General features: G+C 43.8%; 1 protein-coding gene across 1 annotated transcript in view; it reads left to right on the top strand.

Moving 5' to 3' along the window:
* The first annotated feature begins 337 nt into the window (after nt 1-337).
* Nucleotides 338-18,811, top strand: part of TRPM4 (transient receptor potential cation channel subfamily M member 4) — a 98,885-nt gene continuing 80,411 nt past the window's right edge. Inside the window, exon 1 of the mRNA XM_075190745.1 lies at nt 338-523. Coding sequence (XP_075046846.1) covers nt 470-523 — 54 coding nt within the window. The 5' untranslated portion in view covers nt 338-469. The remainder of the gene's footprint in view (nt 524-18,811) is intronic.

Genomic DNA, 18,811 nt, shown 5'->3' with positions numbered 1-18,811 from the left:
ACACACAGAGACTAAGGGCAATTTTGATAGCAGCCAATTAACCTACCAGTATGTTTTTGGATTTGGATTTGGATAATCTCCAAATATAGGGATATATTTTACAGAATATGTTACAAATATCATGACATATCTATAACCTGGAGAATGTAACTTCAGTTCACCTGCTTGCTGAAGTAACTTGATCCAAATGTCACTAATTACCCTACAGTTGAGTTTATTGTCTGACATGATGCTACATGCCTTGCAAACATGACGCATTGCATGTTGACTAACAGTGGCAAGTTCCATACATGTTTTGTCCAAGGACATTCCACTCTGATTCCTGCGTTGGAGAGCCATAAGCACATGTAAAGCGTCTGAATGGGAGGACTGCACCAGATCACCCCCCATATACATGTGATTTAACCAGTCAGTGGTTTTGATCTTTAGACCGTGTGAGCTAATCCAGACAGGCAATAACAGTTGTTGGATGCACAACGCCATTGCTAGTGATTGGATATCTAAGCACGATATTATGAGTCAGGTAAGAGAGTGGATTTCAAGTCCCCTACTGCTGTTTTGTATGTATATTTTGTATGGGTAAGTTTTATTTTGCCTCAATTACTTCTATATTGTTTTCCTTGCTTCTCTGCTTTGTAGATGACTCAACAGTTTGACTAAACCTTTATCAAATGTTGCAAGTCTGATAAATGTATTATGTATATTTTTTGTTCTTATACTGGCAATCAGGGAGCAGTGACTCTCAAGGTCATTCTTACTTTATTCCTTGCACCTAAACATGCAGAAACAAATCTGCTGCAAACACGAAAAAATAAAATCTTAGGAAGGAGGGGGGGGGGGGAGTAAAATTCAGCTCTTTCCTGTGGGGCTTCTAGGTGTTTTCTAAGCAGGTCCTTAGATAATGATACCTTTATAGAGTATTAGAAAGGCAACACTTATTTGGGGTATTCCATAAAGGTGGTGTAGTGCAAAATTAGAGTAAAATTATGCTTAAAAATTAAAGATGAACCACATTTTGAAAGCCACAAAATAATCGCCTCATTTCGCCATAAAATTGTGCGCGTTTCACCGGCAGCATATGTGTTCTCAGCCTTGCCCCAGTCACAATACTAGTGGCGGATATTAATAGAGCATATGTGGCATCTACCCGGGGTCAAAAATAGTAGGACGGGCTCATATCTCCAACCTCACCCGCCCTAGGATTTATTGTAACATTGATACACGTTCAAGTTGCTTAACAATAGTTTATCTAATGATTAAAAAGCCTGTCTACAAAGGTAGGGAGAAAATAAACAACACTGCACTTTCAGGGCATTATCGCTTGACATGACAGTTAAGAGAAATGGGACTGACACAATTACAGCTTCAATTGCTATTACTAATATCAGATAAGAGTTGGCCATTAACCTCTGGTTGCATTTCTATGACTGGAGAGAAGGGAGGATATCAATGTTTAACTATTTATACTAAAGACCTCTCTAAGGAGTCCTTAACTTGGCAAATATATGTTTTTTTTCTAACATAAAATGATTCATGTCTAGTTAAAAAGAAAATTTGCACCTGTGGACTTGCTGTCCAAAGTTTCTGCTCATCGAAAAGTAAAAGTAAATTGAAGGGGTTGTTCAATTTTGGACAACGCTCTATCATTTTGACCTGTTCCACCCGGGGCCGGATTAAAGGAATGGAGGCCCCTGGGCTAAGGGGGCCTCCATTCCCCCGTGAGGGCCTCCCCCCATGATCCGAGCTGCCAGCGCCCCCCCATGATCCGAGCTGCCCGCGCCCCCGCACTTACCTCCTTCTCCGGCGCGCTGTATGCTCTTTACTGAGGAGATCTCGTGAGAGTGAGACTCACAAGATCTCCTCAGTAAGGAGACTACAGCGCGCCGGAGAAGGACCGCAGTGAAAGTGCTCAGCAGCACTGATCGCGCCGGGGGCGCCCCCGCCCCCGACCGATCAATACTGCTGCTGAGCACTTTCAAGGGCCCCCTGGATGCCATAGGCCCCTGGGCTGTAGCCCAGTTAGCCCTATGGTTAATCCTGCCCTGGTTCCACCTATGCATAATGGCCAACTGTCCTGTTTTAAGCTGGACAGTGCCAATTTAAGGGGACTGTTCTTCTGTCTAGCAGATCAAGGCTTTTGACCCAATTCCAGGACAGTTGGGAGACGTGTCCTGCTAATGGAGGCCTCTTTGATGCCGTGCTTATCCAACTGACCACCTGACGCTATCCATCCGAGTGACAAATCAAATTCATGTATAATAGCCCCAAAAACCATGTCCCACAAACTCCCTCAAGACTGTCACCAAAATCAATCCTGGGTTTCACCCCAAACTCACACAATATGTATCCTCATCTCTCATTGTCCAGCTCAATCTCAACTGGGAAAACTACATAAGCCCCCTCCACTTAGCTGCCACAAGAGGGCAATTGTAATCTACAATTGTCCTCTGTTCCCAAGCCACTCGATAGCCTTCTCCACTGTTTTCAGAACGTTTAAATTGACTATACCAATCTGTCATCTTCCAACTCCTAGTGTCTGATGAAAGGAACTCATCATGCCCAGAAAAATCGGATTCTTTCTTATTCACTTTCCTTAGGTTCTGGTTGACCGCCTTGATATTATTGGCCTGCCTCTCATTTTACCATCTGAGATCACACCACCATGCAGCCACCGGACCATTTTGTAATCTGGTCTAGCTCACAGCGCATGGCATCCTCCAGCTTTAAAGACTTTACATCACACATTTCACTATCACCTGTGTGCATGCTAATTGCATCCATTTTGTCAATACAGAAATCACCTGGGCCCACTACATTCCTTTTCTCCAAAACCACATTAGCTCTGCTTGGTGAAAGTCGAGTCCCAGTTCTTGCCTAAGCGACTTCTTTGCCGCTTTCATTATAGCCCAATGGATGTAGGGGTCAACGCATAACCCCCTCTTGATAGGGCAGGCACCTATAAAAGAGGACAATGTTATTCAACTTTCATAAGTAAACGCTCACATAGCGTAATACAGCCATAGCTTCAATCCTGCCCAGTCCCCTATCTAAGACTTCTACCTGTACGTCCTGGCATTATAACAATGATTATAAGATTGTTTTTATTATTATTATTATTATTATTAACATTTATATATATACCACCAGCATACTCTGTAGCACTTAAGAACTTTGCTTTGTCAGTTCGGCATCCTAATACATATATCTAAATTCATATCAAACTTTTAATTGAAAACATTAACCTTTGGTTCTCTTTATTTCCATTGCATCATGTATTAGTCATTTTAATGTAATTTTAATGCAATATATATATATATATGTCACCCACACATGGCCCTCCACCACTATATAGCCATAAATATTGGAATGTTGGATCTCCATCTGCCTATGCCTTTAATGGTTGCTCCATTCATGCCTGCTCGCACTGCCTCAGTAGCCAGTCCTATATGGAATGATTGAGTACTCAAATGTGCGGTCTCAATCCCTGCAGCTTCCATGCTAGGCCTCATATCATTAGCAATTTGATATCTCGGAACATTTGTTAAATTGTGATTAAATAAAGGACCCGCTACCTATGGGCGTAATTGCAAGAAATCCCTTAATCTTTTAACCAGGCAAATGGCCGACTCATGAAGATTACCCAACTTTACCCATGTTACTCTACCTAACTGATCTGTCTTAGATCTCCCGATGGCAAAGATCATTCACATCCAGTCCACCAGCCTCAGGTCTGATTAACTCCCTTACTCGCATGTAAATCCAAAACAAAAGCAACTCGGAATAGCGTAGCTTCAAAACTTAGAGCATCACATCCTTTGGAAGCTGTCCACAATTTATTCTAGCAACTTTGGTGTAATAAGCCGTCCAAGTTCTGGTTCCATATTGAGCCACTTCTAGCCTCCTAGCTTCCTCTTCACATTAAATTGTTTTGTAACATCTGGCTATCCTAAGGGTTGTAAACAAAATTAAATACCTGCCAGCACTCTTCTGAGCTGGTTGCATACCCACTGTTTCTCAACTACAACAAGATTCCTTCCTTAGCCTTAACTTGAGGTTCTCCTGGGGACCATATCCCGATCGCCTGTGTGACGAAACAAGTGTGATAACACTAACCATTCTGTTTCTCGTTTCCGACATAACGTGGATTATAGTAAGTACTTTTTATAGCCCTTGCTTTTGTTCCCCAGCTCACCAGACTACAAGTGCATTGTCTAATTTCATGTGGCTAAGGGGACATTGTAGCTCAGTGTAAATATGTATATTGTGTATTGTATATTGATGACATGGCAGTGAGGTTGTTATTCATTGTCTTTAAAGTGAAGCCAGGGGGGTTATGGGTAGGGATCAGGTTGCAAGATGCTGTAGTGGGAAAACTAATTAGTGTCCATTGTTCTCACCAGACTAGTCCAGACAGACCATCTAGCAGGGGAGGTTCTGTGGAAGGACAGCTCTTCACTCCCCTCTTTAAATCCCCCTAGTCTAGCACTGACCAATGGTTAAGAAGAATAGACCCAGGGGTTTGCCCAGGGAGGGGAAAAGACTGTGGAAATTAGAACCTAGATATAAGGAGACACTCCAGGGGGGAGGGGGTGTTCATTCTAGGATTTCATTCCAGCAAGGTGCAAGATCTGGTTTTGAGTTGTCGTTCTCTACTAGAGTTTACATATGCAGAGGAGAGAGATCCATGGGTTGTCAAGTCTGGCCAGCCAGGTGACTATAACTTCTTAAGCTAGTGGGGAAAGGGACAGATGATGTGGTAAACCTGCATGGCATTTATTTACTGTGTGTACATAATATTCTAGTGTTGTTTGTATGACAACAAATACACTGTTGTACTTTTCTAACTGCATTTGCCTGAGTGACTATACAAATCTTAGAAGGTACCCTGGCATAGGAAGGCACCCGTGGATGGCCAGTCAGCGTGAAGTGGGTAGCATTGGGCCAGAAAACCCGGTATCTTCACAGCCTGTGTAAAAACCACCCATGTGTCTCAGTGCTTGCGATAAGGGGTGAATAGAAGCTTGTATCAGCTCAACACTGCTGTGATCACCAACTACAAAATGTGGGTGGGGCATATGTAAGGGCTCACCTCTGCGGAGCCAAGATGGGAAATTTTGTAATATTAAATCTAGACAACGCATCTGCTATGTTTCTAGCTCTCATCAAAATGTTTTATGTTAAACATCTCAACATCAAAGCCCACACCAAGTAACTGGAGGTGGTAAATGAATATTCAACACCTCCATGACCGCACTATTAACTGATCTAAGTATTGCTACGAGCCACGGGGGTGCCTCAAGCTGCCGCGACTCACTTTGTCTTCATGACAACCGGGACGTTACTTTCTGTTTTTGCCCTGGCCGTTGCTAAGGCAACAGTTCAGACACTGATTTGTCTAAATGCCGCGTCCCGGCATTAGGCGCAGCTGGGCGTGTGCGCAAGAAATCAGAATTAATTAAACAGCCTCTGCGGCTGATTATTATCTCCTGGACTCCCCTGCTTCCATTGGTCAGTCTGTGGATATAGGGCAGGGAGGGTTTAGTGCTCCTGCCGGTTATAGGGTTCAGGTTCTGCCTGTTTGCCTGCCCCAGCTCCTGTTACCTTGCTAACTCTAGATTGATTCTCCGTGTATGACCCTCTGCCTGTTTCTTGGACTTTAATGACGTGCTTATTGCACTGACCTCTGCTTGGTTACCTGAACTCCCTTTGTATGCTGTCAGCCCCGACCACTTGCCTGTACCTAACCTCGCTTCTAGCCTCCGACCCTAGACCCCGGCCTGCCTCTGACCACGCTTTGCCTACCATCTTCCTCTACCCCGTGCTGCGGTATAATCATAAGCTTGTACTACGCTGTGTGTAAGACCTGGGCGCATCTGAGTACCTGTGAGCATTACCAGCTCTACGGGAAAAGCATCTGCTATAGGTGAAGATTTCTTCTATCCTGTTCTATAAGCTTATTCAGTGTCACGATCTGCATCTGTCTGCAGTACATCTTCTACTCTTTGGATGCTGCTTTGTCTGTATCAGATCCTGACTGCAAAGCCTGGTTAAAATCTCATAATTTGTCTTGGATCCTGAACACTTGTGCCTAGCTTTTATAGTTTGACTTTTCCAGCAGACTGGCGCCAGTTCATCAATTGTTTGCTGTGCTTAGTCTCACTTTCTGTACTCCTGTGATATGCAACTGACTGATCTCATATCTGACTCCTGTTTGGTTTATCGTTTTGTACCTTTTCTGTGGCCCTGACTTCGGCTTTGTTGATTTTGATTCTGCTTGCTCGTTTGTACTATGAATCTTCCTGTTTCTAAACCTGGCTTGCTGACCATCCTCATGTGTACTCCTTCTGTAGAGTCACCTGCTATCTTTTGTGTATTATCCAGCATTTGCTATAGCTGCTACAGGTGCAGTATTCAGTTCCTGCTATCTCCTGAGGATATTCCAGCATCCAGCTTCTGCTCCAGACACATATGTAATCCTTATAGACTGTGCTTCAGAGGATTTTCCTATATTCAGTGTCTGCTATAACTGCTACTTGTGCAACTCTCAGTACCTACTGCTTATTCAGTGCAGTATCTGTTTCCTATTATTGCAACTACTACTGCCAATATCGGCTGCCATTCTATTATCCATTTCAGTGAACTCTGCATCTGTTACCTGTAAAGCCTATGGATGTGTGCTATTAACGCATCTGTTACCTGTAAAGCCTATGGATGTGTGCTATTAACCATTGCCTGCATCAAGTTATTTACCTGTGTGATTCTTGCTTTAATTAAAGAACTCTCAGTGGCTTGCATATGATATGGCCTCTACCATTGAGGCCTCCAGACCTGTAAGCCATCCACATTCCCCTCTGACCGAGAACTTCCTAGTGCAGTGCCTACTGCGTAGACCTAATTCTCATTCAGGTTACCCCAGCGGTTCGCTGGACTCTGAAAATAAAGTTAACCTGGGATTGTTTATTAAACCCACTTCAAAGACAGCTACTCTTCAGTCAGCTCCAGGGAGGGCACTGCCCCTTCAGCCTACTCCAGAGAGAGTTCTGCCTCTTCAAGTTCGGCCAACAAGAATTCCATCTGTTTCCTCTGGTCCAGTCATACCTGTTACTAAATCAGACTATAAAGTTCCAGGGCCACAGACTGCCCAACTTCCAGAGTCAACTGCCCAGCCTCCAGTGCTGCCAGATTCATCTGCTCAGTCTGGTTCTCCACAAGTATCAGCCGCCATGCCAGGGGTCCAAGTCACGGCCTCCTCTGTCAAAGGTCCAGTGGGTACTTCCTGCTCTGTGGATTCAGTCTTCTCCTCTTCGCTTGAGGTCTCAGAGATGTCCGCCCAGCCAGAGATGCCTCATAGTGCTGTCCAATCAGAGATGCCTCGTAGTGCTTCTCAGTCAGAGATGCCTCATATTACTGCTGTCATAGATGTCTCACAGTGCTGTCCAGTCCGGGCCTTTCAAGTTGTGTGCCCAGCCTGGGCCTTCTGCCTTATGAGCTCAGCCCAAGCTCTCTGAGACAAGTGCTCGGTCCGGGCCTCCAGAGACAAGTGCTCGGTCCGGGCCTCCAGAGACAAGTGCTCGGTCCGGGCCTCCAGAGACAAGTGCTCGGTCCGAGCCCCCAGAGACAAGTCTTCAGCGTGAGCCCCCCAGGATACATGCTCAGTTTGACTCAGAGCTATCTGCTCCATCCAAGCTCAATCATTTGGGTACTATTTGGGTCCTATTTCGGAGCTGTCTGGGACTCCTGCCTTTGTGCTTGATGTCCAAGCTGCCTGCAAACTCCCACCCTGCTGTCCCAGTCGGGGTCTTCTGCAATGTTCTAGCCAAAGACTTCTGTAATGTAATCTCCGTGATAGATTCCTCTCCTGTCCTCCTAATCAGGGACTATGTTCTAACTGGTTCAGATAATAACTTCTATTATTTCCAAGACACCTGTTTGATCTGTCGCCTCTTCTTCCAGTGTGGGTCCAAAGATTACCAAATCCAACTCTCCTTCCAAGGGACCTACCACCCTATTGTTCAAAGGCTGCTAAGCCCGTTGATTTGCTTCCTTTTCCGGAATTCCAACCATCTACTTTTGATGGGGACATGGCACAATTTTATGCCTTTGTTTATCCTATTTTCCGTCTGCAACAGACTTTTTCAATACCCAACGAAATCAAGTATTTTTCAAGTAGTTAAACTTTACTGGGAAAGCTCTGGAATAAGCAAATTCTTTTATTAAGATCAGGGACCCCATTCTTTTAAATCTACTTGTTTTTTTCTGACACCGTAATTAAAGATTTTCCCCATCAGTTACTGACCCAACCTATGGTTCATCTGTGCCATCTTCTATATCTCCAAGTATTTCAACCTTGGAGTTACCTCTCTGTTCTATTCAGTTTGAGCCAACCCTCTGTTCCCAAAGAGACTCGTAAAAGTGAAGAGAAGAAGAGGAGGAGAGAGGATTCTGGGTCTCATTAATTGAGCTCTGCATCTGTTACCTGTAGTGCTTATGAACTTGTGCTATCTGAATTTACCATTGCATGCATCAAGTCATTTACCTGTGTGATTCTTGCTTTAAATAAAGAACTCTGTTTTCATTTTTAGCAACTCTCCATGGTTTGCATACTGGGAACCCTGACATTCTGCTACTCTGCACCCCATAATCCTACTGCTACCAGGGCCTGAAAAGAACTTTAATGGTGCTGCATTGCCCATTAGACCAGCTGTAACCCACTCTAGTGGCTACCCCATTTCCAATATAGTCTCGAAACCCCACACTCCCTGCTGCATTAATAAACTGCTCCAAGAATCAAATCTGTTCTCTCCACATCGAATAACCATTATATTCCTCTAAGAAATAGAACCAAACTTTTTTTTTTTTTTTTTTCCTACCTGCAAAAGCAAAATGACCTAACAGTTACTACATTTGTCTAGGAGTAGCTTTTTTTTTAACTATTAACAAAAACAACCATGAACCCTCGGAGATTATGTCATTTCTGATCTGGCAAGCACACTTTCTGATACTCAGTACCAATTTCCGTGACCTGGAAAGTCTGTGGTGTACCAGCATATCTGACACTTAAGACACACCAAACTTCATAACCATATGTTGAAAAATTGCCACCGTGTCAACACAAATGAATAATCCCGCAGAGCCTGTAAATAAGAAATTATCAAAACAATGTTACACGTTCTTGTTACCTGCTTGGTTACCCATGCTAAGAAATAACTAAATACCTCAAATAATTTGCAAGAAATAGCACAGCCCCTGGGAAGATATCTGTTTACAAAATATTTCTTTTAAATTTACAACCCAGTAAATAGGAGCATGAGTGGTGTATAAGTGGTAACCTGAATGTTGCCTCCGTGTCCGCTTCAGCCATTAGGACACCCTTACCACATCTCCTGACCCTTATCAAAGCTTTATCAAAAGAGGTATAAGCTACCTTGCACAAAACAGGATCAATTGCACCATTAACTGACCTCCCTTCATGGCACGAAATGTGGGGAGTCATCCTGAATGCCCCTGGCTCTTTTTTGGGCACCATATCAAGTGGTGATACTCTCAGGTCCCGGAGAGTAAGGTTGTCAAACAGGCCCGCCATTCCTCCCATTGCTTACTCCTTTACTAATTTTTCATGCTCTACCTTCTCATGTTCCACAGCTGAGTGCAAATTCCTTTCGCTCCCAGTACTGCCCAAAATCCCCAACTGGAATCTTAAACCCAAACTGAAACCTTTCCATAATTAACTGTGTGGCCTCCCTGTTAAAATATTGTCTTTGCCAAAGACTCATCTTTTCCATTTGCCCTCTACCTATTGGTGTTCTGTTGTTTTTTTTTTTTTTTTTTAAATAAACGCCTAAAAGTTGTGTGTTGCCCACCGTAGGCATTTGTTTCATTGGTGCATGTGTCGGCATTCTGCTCCTTTTACATTGCTCCTCATTGAATGCCCAGCAGACACCCTTTCCCTTGGCTGCTAACCTTGTGCATTTGAAGACTTGGAACCGGGTATGAACGCTTTCTTGTCATCAAAGATAACCACAAATCCATGTCTTTGAACCTCCATGACATGGCCGGGTGCACCGCCTTCCTTTGCCTAAATGTCCCGTCGTAATATCACCATGCTAGTCCCCCCCCCCATAATCTCTGCATGCCTCTGAAATGGTGTGAATGTACTTAAATAGGGAAACATCTTCTCCTGATAGTATTCCATGCCATGCAATCAAGAGGACCCTGGAAAAACACTGCGGCCAAAGTCAACATATGTGTTGACAAGACTGCATCCCTTGTCTCCCCCTGAATACTTACACCGTCTGCAGAACTAGCTTGTTTCGCATCAACTACCACTCCGCTTATACTTGTCTTTGTGTTGTGGTCAATCACTACCCCGTGCTGTTTAAGTAATGACAATAAAGTATTTTCTAAAGTGTCTGTTCTGTTAACCTGCTGTGACCCACAGATTTTCATCTGATCCCTTCTCCACTTGTCACCAGCAACCAGCATATTCCCTTCACTGCAACCAAGGGTGCAATCTACCTCTAATATATTTAAAGCTGGAGACGCCTGCACCTGTGACAGACAGAGTAATGATCAACTTTCCTAACTTCCTTTTCGGATACCCGTTTTACTAATCTCGATCTCTTCTATCAGATTGACGTCCTCCTGCTGGGCACCCATCTGGTAACGTATGCTCACAGGATAAGCTGTAATGCTATACTTGGCTGCTTCACACTCTCCTACCTTGCATAGCTTCAGTAGTGTCAGGCCGTAGGCCTAGGGGCACTGGAGAGGAGTAAACACTAACCGGTATTAGCACAACTGGTCTAACAGGCGCGGAGTCTAACGTACCCCTGGTGTTCACCAGGGACCCCCGCAAGGAGGTTTGGACTTCGCTGCACAGGGCACACAGGTCACGGTTCTATTAGCCAGTCACCAGTGTAGTGTAGAGAGGTCAGATAGTTCCGGGTCACAGCAATCAGGAATATCAGGTACAGAAGGGTAATCCAGTAGAGTAGTCGCCAAGCCGAAGTCACAGTACCGTAGGGGTCACACAGAAGAGTAGGATGGTCGCCAAGCCGGGTCACAACAGGAAGACAGTAAGCAGGATACTCAGAAGTATGGATACAAAGGAAGCCAGGAACACTGGTGGTGAACCTGTTACTCTGGCACCCTAATGGCGCCAGAGGCAGGTTTAAATAGGATCCAGACTGTGGTGATTGGCCGAGAGCGGGAGGCGGCAGTAGATAGTGAAGCGGCATCCCGTTGCCTAGCAACGGGACTGAGACCAGGATGCATGCGCCCGATACCCGGAAGTCTGCGGCAGCCGACAGAGGAGTCAGACGTCCGTTCCCCGTCTGACGGGGAATCAGCGGGGACGGCGTCTGACAAGTAGTATGGGTGTCTCTGTAACTGTGGTGAACGGATTGTCTGTATATACCATACAGGAGTAGCGTTAACTGAACTATAGACCTTATTTCATTGGTTTACTTACGTTGCTATTTCTTTGCTGTGTTTGGGTGCATTTCACCACTATGGCTGAGAAAGGCACTTCCAAGACTATAAGGTGCACTGGAAAGTCTGTGCAACACTATACATATGTAATTCTCACTTATCTTTTGGGCCATCTGACCTGGATGCCCTTTGTGCAGGTTGTGAGATGGAGTGCTGTGATCAACGCTTTTCTGTGACTGCATATGTGGCCATGGAGGAAACGGCTTGGGCTAAGTTGTTGGCGACATCCATAGCTGAACTCACTTGCGTAATATCTCAGTGCAGAGAGGTAGTGGAACCTTTTTCTTCTCAAGATTCAACACACATACCTTCACAGCTAGTGCTGGCCACTAGTGGGCGTCCCAGGCAAAGGCGGAGCTGGTGTAAACTTTATCTGAGTCCACTAAGGATCTGGCTAAGGCTGCTTCCTCATTAGTACATCTTCTTAGCTTCCCCCAGAGGAAAACAGGCAAGCGCCATATTCCAGAAAACAAGACAGTTATTATTTCTAACTCTGATCTCTCTTCCGAGGAGGACGGGGTGTTAGTCCACGAGTATGAAGGGAAGGACACTTATAGTGTTTTGGATGTCTCCAGTATAGACAGTGTGCATGGCTTAGTCCTGGGATTCGGCATGTTGGCACCTGAGGTTACAGATTCTTCTGACCTTCCTCATTTTACAAGACAGAAAAAGCAGATGTACTGTTTTATACCATATCCTGAACCTGACACAGGGTTCCAATTGCCAGTAAACTTTATTTTAACTTTTCCCCCTTACCACCGGAAGGGTCTATTAATGGCGGACTTCTCCCAGTGTAGATCCTCCCATCGCCTGCCTTTCTAGAACCACTACTGTACCATGAAGCAGCCTCACTCCATGACAGTAAGTGTACGAAGTGCAATTTTCTCCTTAGATCTGCACTTGCATCAGCAGGAATTTTGTTTAGACCGTTCAGGTCAATGGACTTTGTACACATGGATCTTTAAATAGGGGTCTTCACGAGATTAGACCTAGAGCTGATTGTTGCTATTGGCTGTACACTTTTAGGACGCTAAAGCTCAAGCATTTTGTGATGCACTTTCTGTCACCCCCAGGTTTTTTGCTCATAATAGTGGCCAGGCATTTCTTGGGGTTACGTGTCTGGACGGCGGATGTAGAATCCAACCGATCTCTGAAATTCTTACCGTTTCCGGGATCCCGCTTCTTGGTTCAGAACTGGAGCATATCTTTACTGTAGCTCTAGGAAGCAACTGTTCTTTTCTGCCCATTAGCAATACACATCGACACAGGCTAGGTTTTGGTCCTTTCATTCCTTGTGAAGGACGAATGCAGCTTCCACAAGATGGAGTTGTTATGATCAGTGCTCAATGACCTGGACAGAAACAATGTCTACCTCCACTTTCTCTTAGTGGAGGGGCTTCAGTATCTACTTCTATTTGCAGTGCACAGTGGGTCTTAGCCAGAATTATGGCCATCATGGCAAGTCTCAGAGCGAAACCATCTTACTATTTTGGATGACACATATTCTAAAACGCCGGCAAAAACTGCCTTGCGACCGCAAATTTGGCTGACTATTCAGATTCTGGAGAGTCATTGTTGATTTCTCAATCTTCCAAAGTCTTCCTTGATCTCAGCCCAATGGCTGCGGTTACTCAGATTGGTCCCTTCACATAGAGGTGGTGGCTTGGCTGGTTCAGTGCTGGGGTCTTCCTGAAATATATCGCTTGGTTTTGTGTCTGCACTTCTTGGTTCCTCAATGTTGTGCAAAGTCCACAGACCCAGGGAGATATACAAGGATACCATGGTGAACCATTTTGCCGGGATTACTTGTTCCCTCCTCTTCCCATGCTTCCACCCTTGTTAAAAAAAAGCCACAATGAGTACAGGTGGCCGCCATTCTGGTGGCTCCAGATTGGCCATGGATATTGTACTCTGACATCCTAAGAATGACCAAAGTTCTGCCTTGCAGTTACATTCTTGTCCAATTCTTCTGGTCCAGGGTCCTCTTTGGTACCAATCTTTTTGTTGTCTGCTTTGGCAGTGTGGCTTCTGAAAACAGTGATTCTTTGGGTCCTTCCCTTAAGGTTGTGCAGACAGTGATTACGGTGAGGGAGAAAATTGTTTTCATAATTACTACAGTGTGTGGAATGTTTATATTTCGTAGCCTGAAGGTCAAAGCTTTCACACTTCGTGGCTTGTTTACCTTTTGTTTTTTCTTTCTAGCAGAGCGGTGCTTCTCACAAGATTCTCTTGTGTGCTGAAGGGGGTGTCTCGGTTTCCCTTGACCCTGTATATTGTTGTTCCGACATTTTGTCTCTGAGTTCTGATGTTCTTTGAACCTTCTGGATGTGGTCCAGGCTCTCAGATGCTAAGTTGACTATATGGCTTTTGTTTGTCAGACCAAATGACCTTTTCATTCTGGTCGTCATATAAGCACTCTATTGTTTGTTGGAAAACATTCACTATTCGTTTGACTTCCATTGAGGGACTAGACCTGTGCAAATGGATTGAATTCTCAGTTGGTGCTTCCTGGGAGGCACCTCTGGGTGCCAAACGGTTGTACCGGGCCGCTACATGGTCGTCTGTCCACACCTTCTCCAGATTTTGCCTGTTACAAGATTTTGCATCCCAAGATGGTCTTATGCACAGTTGTTTCAGAGCAATCCCACCCTTAGGGGCAGCTTTGGAGTGTCCCTCTCTAATATATTGGGTGAAGCAAAAATAAAGCCCTGTCACCTGCAAAAACACCCATTTTCCCTGTCGATGGGGCTTTACACACTTTGTACGATATATCTTATCATCCTGAATACCTATGTAGCTAAAATAGGGAAGAGGGTAAACGCCGGGAATCATATTAAATGCATTGAAACTGCCAGAAACTATATGAAACGCAAGGAGAATCCAAAGAGAATGGTCAGAGATGCCAGCCGAAGTCACAAGTAGAAATCAATTGAATACACCAGAAGGTAGGAAATTAATGGGACGGGAGCCAGAGAAGCCAAGATAGTGTACAGCTAAACTGACACAAGATCTGGCAACCATGAGGGATACTATATCTAATTTATACAGCCTGAGATGCTGGGGAGGAGTGAGCAGGAACAATAGGCTGTGAGTTGTGTCTTTAAGAGATAGCAGGTGGGCCACGCATGGGCCCGACATCGTTTCATCTTTCATAATGATTTTTAGTCCATTTATAAAATCAAATCAAACGATACAATTTGCTTTGGTACGATAAACACAGATCGTGGGAGCGTACACGATAATGCAATATTGGACCTAATGATTGTTTATCATGTGATTGGTCTGATAATTGGGTGGAAATCCTGTAGAGTGTAACCAGGTTAACTTTTACTGCACAGAATCATCAATCTCTGTCAGCTAAGTTGCAACAAAATACAGTTGATGCTGTAGGGCAAGGCCACTCTCTTTTCCACTGAACTGTTGATAAAGAAGCAACATGCACGTCAAGGGTCTGAGTCATTAAGGAGAGCAAAGTAGACAAAAGAAGTACATTTGCACCTGGGCAAAACCATGCTGCTTTGGAGGGGGACGTAAATATGACATGTAGGAACAAATTTATAGTTTGGGTAAGGCATGTCCTAGATCAACATTAAATTTCAGCATAAAAATAAAGCTATCAAGTTTTTGTGTGCCACACCAAAAAGCAGCCAGTGCTTTCCTTTCGTGCAAAATATTAAACTAATTTGCACCCTTTGCATTGTAATGTGGTTTGTCCAGGAGCAAATTTACTCAATTTTTTTTTTACTTTGCTCTCCTTAATGACTCGGGCCCTTGGTAGTTTTATTGCTGTGTTATTCCTGTTAACACTTGTAAAGAATGACACTTTACTGTAAAAGAAACTCAAACTTTTCAGTGGAAGAAGATTATGAAATATTACCACTCCCAGATCTTCAAAAAGTAAAGCTAGGTACACACTACATGATTTTCGTCCAATAATCGGCTCAATCAGCCAACATACGACCGCTCATTCAAAAGTCGGGTCAGTGTGTGCAGTGACACAATGGTCGAAAGTCTGCCCAAATGGATGATTATCACCTCATTTGGTTGGTCGTACCGTTTAATATTTTCGTTCCAATCTCGTTTCCGCTGTGTAGTGTGTATAAACTTCCGACCGATCCACAACAGTGAGTACGAAATTACAGTCATTGCTCAGGACAACATGGCTGTAAAAAGTCGCTAAAGGGACGTCCGCTCTTCCCTTTATCGTCCTAAACAAGGCTAGTGTGTATGCAGTCCATGGACCGAGCGATCGGACCATCGATCGCATGGAAAATCACTCGGCATAAAAAGTTGGTTGAAATTTCTGTAGTGTGTACCCAGCTTAAGTAGTTCCCCACCTGTCAAACCCAGTGATGTTTACTTATGTTTGTTAGTAGGATGTTCCAACAGAAAAAAATACCTGGATAAACATGGGAAATTACATGTGCCACTGAAGACCTCCAAAGATACGAAAAATGTACCACAAGATTAAAAAGCTGACTCTGGGCCAGGTCTGTTCACTAGATGTGGGTATAGGGTAGTTGATGCTGAATCCGAGATGGTTCTAATTCAATATATAGGAGATGAAAGAGAACACCATGCACTGCTTCATGGATACAGGAAAAAGTATTTGCACAGGCCTCATATAAGGACCTGGGGCCTGATTCATTAAGGATCTTAACTTGAGAAACTTCTTATTTCAGTCTCCTGGACAAAACCATGTTACAATGCAAGGGGTGCAAATTAGTATTCTGTTTTGCACATAAGTTGAATACTGACTGTTTTTTCATGTAGCACACAAATACTTGATAGGTTATCTGTACACTGAAATTTAAAGTTGATATTTGTGTGCTACATGAAAAAACAGTCAGTATTTAACTTATGTGCAAAACAGAATACTTATTTGCACCCCTTGCATTGAAACATGGTTTTGTCCAGGAGACTGAAATAAGAAGTTTCTTAAGTTAAGATCCTTAATGAATCAGGCCCCTGGTCTTCATTGATACAGCAGATTAAAGGCAATAAAAGTAAACCAGTGAAAATATACCAGTAACTTTGCACTACTTCTGTCCCCAGCTCGGCTCATATACCAGTAGTGCAACCAAGAGACATAGAACAAATTAGGAATAGAATAAAAAGAAAAGAGTAAATTGCGATGAGTTATACAGTGTGTATCACTGATGTCTTGGAAGGGTTTGTAAAGTCTATGGACCTGATACCTTAGGGCATGTACTCTGAGTGCAACTCACGCTCCACATTCTACATGCATATTTAGGCTTCGTGTGCGCCAGCCTGCTGAGCCGGCGGATAGGGCGGCATTACAGCCACCTGACCCGTTGGCTCTTTACTGTGCTAAAAATAGATAAAAAAAAAACTGTGGGGTCCTCCTCCTAATGCTAACATCATCATCATCATCATCATCATCTTCATTTATATAGCGCCACTAATTCCACAGCGCTGTACAAAGAACTCACTCACATCAGTTCCTGCCCCATTGGGGCTTACAGTCTAAATTCCCTAACACACACACACACACACTGACAGACAGAGACAGACTAGGGTCAATTTTGTTAGCAGCCAATTCAATTAACCTACCAGTATATTTTTGTAGTGTGGGAGGAAACCGGAGCACACGGAGGAAACCCACGCAAACACAGGGAGAACATATAGAACTCATGACCCCAGTTCTGTAAGGCAGAAGTGCTAACCACTATGCCACCATGCTACCCATGTGGGGTCCCCCCGATTTCACCGGAACCAGCACTAGGCCAACCACCCGGGGTTGACACTATAGCAGGGGGACACGCTGCAGGGGTCCCTCTGCTATAATGACAAGCCAACCCCAGGCTGTTCAACACAGGGCTGGAATCCCTAGGGAGTGGATTCCACAAACAAAACTGTACGGGTACCCCCTTAGTTAGACCCAACCCTGTACTGAAAGCACTAGGACTCTTGCTATACCCCTGGGGAGGTGGGTGTAGGGCAATAAAGTGAAGAGAGTAAAGAAAGGGAAAGTAAAAAAACACTATTTTACTTTGTGGAACTACAAGTCCCAGCCAGCCCGGGCTGCCATTAACAGTCTGGGCATGCTGGCGCTTGTAGTTCTACAAGCGCCAGCATGCATCAGATAAGATGTTAAATTCTGCCTCAGAAAGCATGGTGCCATGTCAAGTGACATCAAGATTTATTTAACTGATATAGTAAATTCACAATCAGAAGTGTAACACATGAAGCTCTTACATAAGGAAAGTGGAGCCAGGCTTTTGTGCAGTACTTTGAATGTCAAATTAATTCTAAAATCTGTACGCAAGTTGGATCATGGATTATTATAAGAATATTAGATTTTGGAAAAACACAGGATCACAAACATTCAATACATTTACTATAGTTTCCGCGTTTATTCAATACACTTACTATAGGCTGCGCCTATTTTTCAATGCATTTAATATGTTTTTCGGCTTTTTAAATGCATTTCATTTGATTAACGGCTTTATCAATATACTTTACATAGTTTCCGGCTTTTTCAATGCATTTACTATATTTCTGTCTTTTACCCACACCCCTAAAATAATATGTCTTTTAATTTGAATAGATACTGTTCATTGCTGTTGGGATAAATTATTGTATTTTAGCAGGGTCACCCGGGTCCGATTTATAATGTGTAGCAGTTTTTAAATATTAGCTATTTATTTGGGAAATAGACCAAAAATGCTATCTAGAAAATACGATTGGTAGGTTTGCCGCGTTGTCGTTATGTCGTGTTGTGGCGAGGTTTCCTCCCAACAGTCAAACAATTGTTTACCGCGTTACCGCGTTGTCGCTATGTAGTCTAATAGGTTACTTTTACAATACTAAATAACTTTGTAGGATTTGCCAGCTTTACTTTGAGAGCTGTAGAAGATATTTGCCAACAAACAAACAAACAAACTTCTTGTATATTTCCAGGTGAGGCAGCATTCAAGGATTTAAGACAAATTGTAGTTTGTATCAAAAGGGTGTATTTAATCCATGGATTAAATACACCCTTTTGATACAAACTGCAATTTGTCCTAAATCCTTGAATGCTGCCTCACCTGGAATCTATTTATTGTACTATCCACACAAGGCAATAGGGTACTGTACACATGCTATTCAGGGGCGCACGCAAGGGGGGTTTCTGGGTCTCCAGAAAAACCCTCCCCTCCGCTAAAGAAGTGCCCCTACATAGCGGCACTGTACTATACAGCAGCCGCGGCGCTGTCAAAAAAGCGTCCGCGGCGGTGCTGTATTGTATACAGTATCGCCGCGGACGCTTTTTTGACAGTGCCGCGGCTGCTGTATAGTACAGTGCTGCCGAAACGGA

The sequence above is a fragment of the Mixophyes fleayi genome, chromosome 11 (genome assembly GCF_038048845.1).
Source record: "Mixophyes fleayi isolate aMixFle1 chromosome 11, aMixFle1.hap1, whole genome shotgun sequence".
Taxonomy (NCBI): Eukaryota; Metazoa; Chordata; class Amphibia; order Anura; family Limnodynastidae; genus Mixophyes; species Mixophyes fleayi.
Note: the sequence above shows the minus strand (reverse complement) of the source record. Positions and strands in the feature narration are given on the sequence as shown.